At 33.9% G+C, this 12,524-nt stretch overlaps 1 protein-coding gene across 1 annotated transcript; it reads right to left on the bottom strand.

Annotated features, from left to right (window-relative positions):
- Positions 1-3,581: 3,581 nt before the first annotated feature.
- On the bottom strand, positions 3,582-6,350 carry LOC145069518 (protein trichome birefringence-like 35). The gene is made up of 6 exons (XM_079016455.1): positions 6,027-6,350; positions 5,209-5,491; positions 4,916-5,087; positions 4,609-4,805; positions 4,239-4,391; positions 3,582-4,027 (listed from the first exon to the last, which is right to left on the bottom strand). Exons 1-6 carry the CDS (start codon positions 6,253-6,255, stop codon positions 3,697-3,699), a joined length of 1,365 nt encoding a protein of 454 aa, XP_078872581.1. The 5' UTR covers positions 6,256-6,350; the 3' UTR covers positions 3,582-3,696.
- Positions 6,351-12,524: the final 6,174 nt, after the last annotated feature.

The raw sequence follows: 12,524 nt of genomic DNA, 5'->3' as shown, positions 1-12,524 counted from the left end.
TTTATGCATGTATGTGTGTGATTTCATGTATGTTGTGATGAATATGTTACCAAAAGGGGTGTAAGCCCGAGATCTTTGACATGATAAAGGAAAAAAACATAATCTAAGCTATTTTACACTAAACAAGTCAAGAATAATAGCTTATAAGGTTATGATGAACATATTCTAACATAAAACCCATTTTAGGGCTTAAATTGTCAAAAATACAAAACTTGGGTTACAAATCGACAAGTCACATTTTCTTGAGGGTCAAAAGGGTGAAAACAGTTTCTATAATCATTTTTATGAATAATAAAATTTTCAAGGGACTCAAAATGTAAATTTTTAGCTTATTGGGCTAATTTTGGGCTTTTCGGCCCAATAAGCCTCAAAATGCGAAAAATGATAAATTTAAGGGGTTGAAATGAAACTTTCTGTAAAACAGGGGGTAATTAGCATAATAAAGTCATTTTAAGAGTCAAAAATGCTTTCACTATCAAAAAGGACCAAAAATGTAAAGTTTTTAGATTTTAGGCCAAAACTGTAAAAGTTGTGAAAAATGGGGTTCTAACCGAGAATCATCATTCTAGAAGGACTGAAGCTATCAACAAAATAAATTTTGGGTTAAAACTGTGTTTTCATCAAATAAATGATACAAAAGTGTCAAGAAAATGTTTTAAGGACTAAAAATGAAATTCTTTTATACAAAATGACCAAAAGTGTTATTGTTATAAAAGAAGGGTAGTGAAAGGGTCAAATCCCACTTTTAAACAAATTAATTCATTAATACAAAATACAAGATCCACGACTACCGACGAAACGGAAAACAAATACACTTTCAACAACAAATATCGTTACAAACGAAGTGTTTCGATCTCAAATCAATACAAAACAACAAGCGTTGAACCAAACCATCTAAATAAATACATGATAACTACGATGAGCAAACTTACAAACATTGGGCTTGAAAGTTTCAAATCATGCTTGTTGGGCCTTGCTAGCCCATTAACATGATCTTTGGGCCCAAAGGGAATATGCTTATGTGCTATTGGGCCTCCTATGACCCGATTTCATGTAAAAGGACTTTCAATGGCTCTAATGTGCTATTGGGCCCTAGTGGCCCATTAGTATTGCTAGTGAGGTCAAGAAATCAAATGCGAGTTGGGCCAACGTGCCTTTCGCATTCCCGACAGTCTAAAATAACTCATAGAAATAACGGGACTTTGTACTCCCCTTTTCCTCAGTTGTTAGGCTTATGAGTAACCAAGGTAAACAGATTCAGGACGTTAATCGAGAGTAATCATGGTTGTTGGATTAAGTAAGTAGTAACGGCGACGCCTTTAAGGATCGTTCGAAATCTGTAGTTATGAACTAGTCATTTTCTAATGCGTGATTATAACAACTCACAAACCTTAATTAATCCAACGCCACCCGAGTAATCAAAATCATTCGTCGTGACGGTATAACAATTGAGAAATCACTGTATTTTGTGTATTGGGAAAACATCGGGTTTTCCTAGGAAGTTCAACATCTTCACTAGTGCGATTAACACTAAAGTTCAACAATTATACATGTTTTGAAAATCAACAAGCATATATTCACGAATCTTCACACTTTTTATAAACAATGATCTTTTCAGAAAATATCGGATTTTCTGGGTTTTACAAACTACACCAAATCATTTTATCCCAACATTGCTTATGAACTCACCAACATATCATAAGTTGACGTTTTCAAAATTAACTTATATTCTCAGGTAACAGGTAAACCGAAGAATAAGTACCAAGTAATGTCAGGGTGTTTTGCTTATGATATCTATCAGACAATGATGTTATGAATTTGTAATGTTTAAAACAAAGTATTGGATGTAAACAATATCAATTGTGCTATTTTAATGCATGGTGATGATTTTATGTTATGATTCATGTATATTCATTGTGATGATATTCAATTTAAGTCACAAGAGCCCTCGGACGTTTCCGCCGTCTGATTCGGGGGTATGACAATTTATCCCCAACATCTATGTATTTCGAACGTGTTGTGTATATAAGACCTCTAATAGGTTCCATAACTTTCTTTGACACCTACAATATGTATACTTGCATGGTTCTTGCTGATGTGTTATAAGAAGAAGTTTATTAGGTTTTTAATAAACAATTTCAATCTTTCACTGTAGTTTTCTATATTAAATTTGAATATAAAGACTTATAGGTAATTGATAATGTATTCGTGTACATGGTTTGTGGTGCAAAATTAAACATTTAAAACTCCATAAAAATATATACAAAGCCTATCATCTAGTCTTATAGAGGATACAAGAAGGATGATAGAGAGATTTGATTGCATTTTGTTAAAACTATGTATTTTTTGATGGTTCTATACCTAATATTAGATACATAACAACCATATATTCCCTAAGTATATATATATATATATATATATATATATATATATATATATATATATATATATGTTCAAATGTTTTTTACATCTATTCTGTGCTAAAATGCACCAATAAGAATTTAATATATATATATATATATATATATATATATATATATATATATATATTCAAATGTTTATCGCATCTATTGTATGTTAGAATGTACCAACTAGAATTTAATAAAAATTAAATTATTATTTGATCAAATAAAAATGGATATTAAATGATTTCCATAATTATGTGTATATTAAATGATATCCATAATTAAAAATCATTTTTTATGTAAACTTATTAAATTCGTTATTAATATCAACAATATTATTATTTCAAAATAAATTTGCATCTAGTTTTTAATATATGGGTTCATATTTTGTTTCATAACTCACTTATTCAAAATACAACAAAGTTGCATAGAGCATGAAAAACGAGAGTGTATTATAGTAGAATGAGAGTTTATTCTAGAAGAATGAGAATATATATTGTAACAGAATGAGAATATATTCTAGTAGAATACACTCCCGTTGTTCATATTAAATGCAACTTTATTGTATTTTAAGTGAGTGAGTCCATAAACAAATCACGAACTCATAAATGAAAATCTATATGCGAATTCATTCTAAAAGAATGTTATTGTTAAGATTAATGACGAATTTAATTAATTACCATAAAAAAGAGAATTATAATTCTGAATATATATATATATATATATATATATATATATATATAAATCATTTAATATCTATCTTTATTTAATTAAATAATTATTTAATTTTACTAAATTCCTATTGAAGCATTCTAGCACACAATAAATGTAAAAAACAATGAACCTAACTCTATACATATACATATATACATATATGTATACACATACATTTACATGTACATGTACATATACATATACATATATACATGTATATATATGAAGACTAAACACATGGAAAAAAAAACTTTTGGTCCACAATTTATACAGCTGACATAAAAAAGACCAAAGACATTTATCTCTTCCAAAACCAACATACCCTTATAATGACTATTATAACGACTACGAAAAAGTAATATGTAACTGGAATTGAGAAAAGGTAAAGAAATGGTGGTAGTAAGTAGATCTTATACTTTTTTTTTTGTAAGATTTAATTTCCCTCTAATATACAACAAAGAGTAAAAATGGACTTTCTATTCACCTTCGATATGCAAATTCAAAACCTTGTTTTCACCAAAAACCCACAACACCATAAAAATACAAAACATAAAAAAAGGTCCAATTAACTTTCTATTTATAGAAAATGGAATAATAATTCATTCCAAACATCCGGTACACCCGGCAAGCACCAATGAATGCAATCGGAATAACTCATCGGATTCGCCAATTCCGCCGCACTTCTACTCTCCCAAAATTTCCGATAAATTGACGGATGGCCGTCTTTTCTATATTCCGACATCTGAGTAATATTTATAATACTAACCCTCGACTTCAACTTATTTACAACATTATCCACCATCCTCATTGTTGCCAAATCCGAACCACTTCCCCAATACCCTTCGTCTGTAATCGGAGATTTTTCACCGTAACAATTCCCCTCGGTCCCCGATTCCCATTCCCGACTCCTATCAATTCCAAAACGGTTCAATGCAATAAATAACAACGTACTTTCAATGCTTTGTTATTATAGCGTCTTATTATTTTACTCTAATCTTATTGTGTTCTCATTGTCTGTTGTCTGACACACAGTGTTTGGTTGGTCAGACACTGACACTGTTTGTCAGACAACAGACAGACAGTATTATCTTACTGTAAAAAAACAATGTTACCGCTTACCAGAGATGAGTAGGGGACATGGTAACAAAAAAGACTTTCTTCTTGAATGGATCAATGTTAGAATCTATCCAATTAGCCCATGCTTCCATGGCCAATTCCATGGCTTCTAACCCTTCGGCTTCTTCACAAACTCCATTTTCTTCGTTACTCCATCTACATGATTAAAAAAAATGGCATATTCAATGCGAGAAATAGCAATGTACTTTTATTGTTTTGTATATTAAATGCAATAAATAGCAACATACTTTCATCTACTTATGTATTATTATAGCATACTATTTTTTAAATTTTCTATCAAAATATTACACAATTTATAAATGTACGTTGCGATTTCTTGCATTTTAATAAAAAAAAATGGAGATTCACTCACAACAATTTCACCGAGCCTTGTCTCCACCACAAATATGAATTAAAAATCAATATATCGACATGTTCCCATTCAGACGCGTGTCTAAGAACTGAATCAGGACGCATTATTCTCTCATCCAATCGATGGTTGACCGGATCATCCGAGTTTGACTCCACTAAAAGTGGGGCCCACTGAAATTCCACCGTGGCATTATACTCCTATACACAAAACAAATCATACAAAATTGAAACTTGAAAAATTCAATCTTTCATTTCTTTAGCCAAAAAATTAGAATTACGGATTTAACCAAAAAAAGGAAAGAATATACCTCTGCTCGGAAGATGGTAAGAGGGGCATTTGGGGTAATTGACTTCTTTTCTGGAGGGATTACAGATTCTAAAAGACATAACATTGATATCCATTGGCCTCTGTTTAGTGAATCCCCTACAAACATTAATCTTTTGTTTCTTAACTTTTCCCACATCTCAGTTGCATTCCATCTAAAATGAAAATAAGTTCAAGAAAGTCGATTTCATGTAAGTAAATTACTTATATAATATATACCCTCGTTTTACTAGTACCCTGTGAAAAAGACGGGAATACCCTTTTCAAACAAATTACCTCTTCAAATTGCAGCCATGAGGTTGCCATCTCCAATACTGATACTCCAAATCAGGCCTTCCATGTTTGTGACAAGCTAATTGATCAGACATGTATGGGCATTCAGACTCCTTATAAAGAGGATATGAAGTGTTGTCAAATACCCATTTGCCTTTAAACAAATCGCATGAATTCTTCTTTTCTTTTTCATGTTTATCAGATTGAATCAAATTGATATCCCATCTGGCTTTCTGCCCACTGTAGTTTACTGTAGACTTGCAGCTACTGAATCTATCCAAAGCCACTGGATTAAGATATCTTGTTAGGATATTGTACTCTAAAAATCTCTGTGATTTTAGTAGCGAAGATTGCTTTGTAAGTGAAGGACATTGTTAATTTGTTAGTAAACAGATAAATGAAAGCAGGATGCAATTTCTTGTGTTTAATTATAATCGAACACTCTGAGTAACAGGCCCAAGTGGATTGAATTGCCGTTTTAGATCTCGAAATGTTATAGGTTTCGTTTGATTGACAGTTTAATTCAAATGGATGTTCTTACAGTTTTGAATCTCAGATATGGCGTCGGTTACGAAGTGTCGAAGTTAAATGGAATGATCATTTTTTTTTTCTTGAAATTAAACAGAACTCATGTGAAGGTGAAGTTGAAGTTGAAATCACACTAAGAAGATATCGAATTAAAGTGATTAGTGACCCATGAAGCTAAATCGCAAGAACAAGGTATTTATGAAGTCGAAATATGAACCCTAGTGAACTAAACAAGTAAAGTGTCTCTTTGAGACATATAATCAAACAGGTGACAGGGATTACGATTTACAGACCTGGAGGAACTTTCAGGCGACTGCTATTCAGGGAAGAGGGCGTGGGTTTGGATAAAAACGCCTGCTTAACATCATTACGAGTACCAATGTCACCTCCTTTCCGATTTTCTTTCCGGTGGATTTCTTGAAATCGGCGCTCGTTAAAGAAAATGGTACAGAATACGAACAGGAAGCAGACTAGTGCTATGAGTGGAAGTTGGGTTTTCTTCTTGTGCCATCTCTGAATCATCCTAGAGAGAGAGAGAGAGAGAGAGAGAGAGAGAGAGAGAGGTGATTATTTGATTATCATTCTTGAATCTTGACTCGACAAGGGTCTTGACTTTGATTCAACCATTTCCGACATCCAATAATATTCCCGTAACATTTAAGAAGGTAGTTGTCAATACAATTATCTTCATTTGATAACTATAAAAGGGTAGTTATTTATTCTTACATCGATATGCTAATTATAAACATATAAAATCAATAATGTTGGTTGATTAATTGATGAAGTAGTAAATTATCAATTTTTTGTTAATTTGAATATAACGTTGGTTGATTAATTGATGAAGTAATAAATTATCAATTTTTTTTTTTGTTAATTTGAATATAACCAATTTTGTTATTAACCTTTGAAAGACCCGTCATTCGTATTGTTGATGGTTTTTTGTTGTTTTAGGAAGGTATGCTCTTTTATATGAGACTCGTTTGTGTGATAAATTTTTCAATAATACTGATTTATACTCTATGGATTTCTCTAGTTTTGTATTGTATTATAGAAAGGGAAAACAAATGTGACTACACATGTGTATATCATGTGTGTATATCATGTTGTGTCTCATAAAGAGTTGCAAATTTGTGAAAGGTTATGAAATGTAATGGTGATATCTTCTGTTATAATTGATATGCTATTAGGAATGATAGCTAAATTGAGATCTATCTAAGATCTTTATTATAATGATATTACTAATCATGTTAATAGAGGATGTGAACGTAGGGGCAAGTAAAATACCATTGATATCGAACCAACAGGTAACATATACTCATATAGGGTAAATTGGTTTGCTATTTGGTTCTTTCAAATCGTCAAAGTCGACTATTGGTACCTTCAATTCCAGTACCATCCACTAGGAAAAATTTGATATTAGGTGTCGGTACCGGTTTCGATACTCATAAATTTTTTGCACGAGTTTTGAATTTACTAATTATATATACTTTTGTCTTGACAACAAGTTAGAGTCAAGAATCAACTTTAATTAGATAAGTATCGACTCAATTCCTCAAACATAGGATGGTGAGGTTGTTTCAGTTTTTTACCATATTTCGACTCTCATAAACTTTTCGTACGGACTCAAAATGAGCTAATTTTCTTTCTTGCATATTGTTGGCTACAAGTGAGGTCTCGGTACTTTTAATTTGGCATCAGACTGAGCTCACACTTGTGTGAACTTGCATTTAGAGAGACCAAAATGATAGTAAAAAAGACAAGGATTGTGTTTTCATAGATACTTTCGATAAAGATGGCAATGGATCATTAAATCATTTGAAGTATGGGTGGTGATCAAAAAATTGCTTTTAAAATAAAAACGTAGTTTGTTGACTGTGATATAATAGTTAGAGTTTTGATACCTAGTTAATTTTGTTGCAATTAAGTGATTCTTTTTTATGAACGTTGGTGATGTTTGTTGGATTTTATTCAAAAGTAGTCTAATTATAGCGGTAAAAATGGCATGATTAGCAAAAAAAGCAATTTTAGATTTGAATAAACTAAAGTCATTTTACCCACCAAATATCATATTGCAAAGCTTAGGAAGATTAAAACAACCATAGAAGGGAAGAGTTTCCAACATTTGAAGACTTTGGTTCCTTTTAGCAAATAGGAAGTTAATGAAGATAACATGAAATTCCAAATAAAAAGTTCTCTACATGTATCCACGAAGCAAGAAAGTAAGACACAAGATGCTAGTCTTCTGTAACACCCGGAAACCAAAAGGCTAATTAAGGACAAGTTGATAAGCAAATTAAATGTCTGCTCGTCGAGTCCATGGGGGATAACTCGACAAGTAGGAAGTTAGTTTTGGACGCGGGTAGAGAGACCCACTCGACGAGCTGGTATGGGTTTGGGAAACCCTAGATTCGGGGTTATGAACCTTATTTAAGCATCTTAATCCCCACCCTTCAGCCTTATTTACAGCCTCCATTGTCCAAAGCCTAATGCTTGTGAGCCATTTTTGAGTGAATCTTGTGTGATTTGAAGCTTGTGAAGAAGAGGAGAAGTTTGGAGTTTCAGAAGGAAGTTAGTAGATCCAAAAAACACATCTTATCCTCTCCATTTTTCTGGTAAACAAGTCTCAACCTTGCTTAATAGATTTATAAATCTCTTTAGTTCCATTGTATGAGGGTTTTGGTTCAAGAATCTTGATCTTTGGGACATGGACGTCCCAAGTGGCGTACCTTTCAGATCTGGGATCTAAAAGGGGTTCCATAGCATAAAGGTGCAAACTTTATGACCATGGAAGCCCCATGCAAGCTTAAAGACAATATTATGGCCTTTTAAGCCCCAAAAGGCCATGCATGGAAGTAAAGCCTGAGACTTTACGTGTTCATTGGGTGGTTAGGACCTAGATATCGGTTTTCATGCTTTGGGTTGGAGTGATAAGGCTTTTGGACAAAGATCTATGTCCTAAGGAACTAGGGTTTTAGGTAAACCCATTAAGAAGGACTAATAGCGGGTAAAGTTGTAAACTTTACCCTTGAGAAGACATTTTCTGTATGTAGAAGAAGTATGGAGTCTTGATCTAGAGAATAGGGGATTAATTTGTTAAGATGGCCCAAATAGAAAGAGGGACTCGACGAGTCTAGAGAGGGACTCGGTGAGTTGAGTCGTGATGTCCCGATTTTTGTACAAGGCAGAACTCAACGAGTCTGAAGATGGACTTGACGAGTTGACTCGTTCTGCCACGACTATGGGTAGCGAAGGAACTTGGTGAGTCAGGAGGATGACTCAGCGAGTTGAGTCAACTCAAGGTGTTGACTTTGACTTTGACCAAGCGTTGACTTTGACTTTGACTAGGGGTAAAATGGTTATTTTACCCTAAGAAGGATTATCAGTTCTTAACTAAGTATTATGTTGGTAATGATAGCTCAGGGAGTCGAGTGATCAGCAGTTCGGGGATCTGCCAGCTAGCAGCGAGAGGTTTATTCGCGGGATTCTACAGTCAGCTTGTGAGGTGAGTTTTCTACAGTAGGAACGGGTCGAAGGCACCAACGCCGACCCGTTTATGTATGTTAGTGTAGGCTGGATTAGATCTGATGTCGGGGATAGCCCGATGTAGTTATATGTTTCCGGATATCGGTCCGATGTCGGGCGAGGCCCGAGGAAGGTTATTATGTATATTTCCGAACTATGGTTCGATGTCGGGTGGTACCTAAGGAAGGAAAGCATGTTTAGTTATACTTGTTGTCTTTGTGATACTTGTATGTGCATGGTAGGGAGGTGAGTGTGGGCGGGGGCCCGTATCTCATCACTAGCTGAGTGTAGACGGGGTTCCATATCTCATTATTAGTTTATTAGTGGCGGGGCCCAAGATAGGTGGGGACTTGAGACTAGTAGTTATAGTGTTGTTTTGTCTGTTATGTATTAGCATGATTATGATTATATGTTTGTGTGTGTATAGCGGGTGGGGCCTAAAGACAGGCGAGGTCTGGTAGAAACAAATCTGTATACCGAGCGGGGCTCGATGCCAGGTGGGGCCTGATGTCGGATTCGTCCGATGCCGGGAGAGGCCCGATGTAGTGGGCTAGGTCCAATGCTTGCAGTGTATGGTATGTGGTAGTTTGGGGAGACTTACTAAGCTCCGTGCTTACAGTTTTCAGTTTTGGTTTCAGGTACTTCCACTTGCAAGGGGAAGAGCTCGGGATGACTGCATGACAGACACCACGACTTTTAGCCTGAGATGATTTACTTTGATATTTTGACATATGATTTTAATAAAATATTTTGTTATGATGATTTAAGATAACATTACTTATGTCTTTTTATGAGATGATTTACTTTGATATTTTGACTATTTATGGTTTTTATGAATAATTAAAACGAAAATTTTGGACCGTATTTTGGGATGTTTCATCTTCACTTGTATATATGTTTTTCTTAAGACATTAAGACATACTGAAATATGATTAAGGAGAAGCAACATACGAGCTCTTAATTCTAGCACCAAAAATTGCAAGAAGAAGAAAGGGAATAAGGCTTGTAAATCTCAAAATTTTGGCAACCAAAAAAAGGAGAGAAAGAGTGATAAAAAAACTAATAGTTTTTGGTTACTTAGTCTCCTTTATATACCAACATAAGAATACCAAGAGACCATATCATATATTAGTCAAAGCACCAAAAGGAGAAGCACACATGTTAACTTGAAAGGCAACAAGCAAGCTGATAACGGAGCATCTAGTCTTGAACCCGACCTGGATAGTGTGAACCAGTTGGCGTGAGTATGAGTTGTTTTTAATTATTTTTTTAATCATCATCATTTATTTTTTTGGTTATTTAATATTTTTCCCCTAGTTTGTTAGAGTTACCTAAAGTTTTGGTTGCTTTCCTTTATGTACTGAGACCTACACAAGAACTAGGGAGATTTTTTGTTTTTTTATGAAACTTTTAGTTGCAAACGTTACGTTAAAGGTTTGACCATTTATCGATCTTCCCAACTGAATTTGTCTATTTGGTTGTGAACGTAGAATGCATCATTTGGTATCAGAGCTCTAAGCGAATCAAATGGTTGGTTGTGGATGTGGATGCCCCCTCTTCGGAGAAACATTGATCGAGGCAACCAGGAAGTTGATCACAATCCACAAGATCATGAGATTAAAAGACTCCAACATTGCATTAGGGAGTTAGAATTGATACGTAATAGGCAACTGGAAGATACTGAATCAGAACTTGATCTTGGGTATCACAGACTCGCAGAGGATGAAAACCCTTTTGGTGTTAAATGACCTAGTTCTTTTGCTACATACCAGCAACATGAACGAGACATAATCATGATGACCCTTTGTGCAATTTAGGGTTGAAAATAGAAATTCTTTAGTTTGAAAGCAAAGCCCATCCTGATGATTTCATAAACTGGTTGAGCACCATATAGAGTATCTTCGAAGTGAAGGACATCCCAGAAGTGAAGGACATCCAAGATCCCTTAAAGGTTAAACTCATGGCTATTAAACAACAGAAATATGCATCGATGTGGTGGGAGCATGTAAAAAATTTCCGCCAACAAGATCCTAAATGCAAAGTTGAAACATGTGTGAAAATGAAGAAGTTGTTACATTGTAAGTTTCTGTCAGTCAATCATCATCAAGAAACCGTCATGGAATATCACACTGCCACCCAAAAAAATTCATCTATTGAAGATTTCATCAATGAGTTTGACCAACTCAGGATGCGTTGTGCTACTGAAGAAGAAGAAGAGCAAACCATAGCCCAGTTTCTCGAAGCTTTTAAACCAGAAATCGTTGATATGTTAACGTACAAACCTACAAGAGTTATTATGATGTGTGCCAAGTAACATTTACCAGAACGACATAATTGCTAAAATGATCCTAACCTTCGGTGTTTCATGTCTGGCCCTCGTCTATACATGGTAGTACCTGTACTAAGTAATATTTATCATACAAAATACACATGAAATATCATTGTTTTGTGTAAACACATTACTAGTTTGAGAAATAATTGTTTAAACATTTATATGTTAAGTAAAGAAAATCATTTTAAAACATCAATATTTACATATGCTATGTTGTTAAAATAATACAACGAATAAAAATAACATACACATTCTGGCTACAAATGTGCTATGATTGTATAGACGGTTATCAACTTGGTAGTTTCAATATACCTTATATGTACACAAAAATATATAGGTTCATATACTTATTCAAGTTATAGAACTCGTATCTTAGGCTAATACATGTGCTTGTGCACACTATATTAAGTTTATAAACTATTAAAACAAGTATCGTACACTTTTACGTTTACATTTATCAAATATACTTGTTATTCATCTCTTTATCTGTATCTACGGTTTCTAAGTACAACCTTGGTAGTCAACTTTATCCATATATCTGTATGTCTATTTTGTTGGATTAGTGTCTAAGTCCATAACTATTTTGGTATGTACTTGACCCGATGGTGCATGGTCCTTTTGGGTTGCCTTCACCAAAGCAACTTGATAGGATGAATTATGGAGAGAAATGATTAAATATGATTTATTAATATATTATGGGAATAATATATTAAAGGAGAAATCATATTGTTTAATTAATATTAGTCAAGAATTAATTAAGAATTAAGTTTGTGACTAAAAGAGATTAATTAAACTTAAGGGACTGGAATTGTAATTATAAGATAATTGCAATTTGGGCTATGGATTGCCTTATATTATGAGGTGGACGAATTCTATGGGGAAACCCATTAGAAATCGTCCAAGGCCTTAATTAAAAGGGTCCATGGGTTTCTTAGGG

This window comes from Lactuca serriola, chromosome 8, assembly GCF_051521515.1.
Source record: "Lactuca serriola cultivar US96UC23 chromosome 8, Lser_US96UC23_V15, whole genome shotgun sequence".
Taxonomy (NCBI): domain Eukaryota; kingdom Viridiplantae; phylum Streptophyta; class Magnoliopsida; order Asterales; family Asteraceae; genus Lactuca; species Lactuca serriola.
This window is presented reverse-complemented; position numbering and strand designations above follow the sequence as displayed.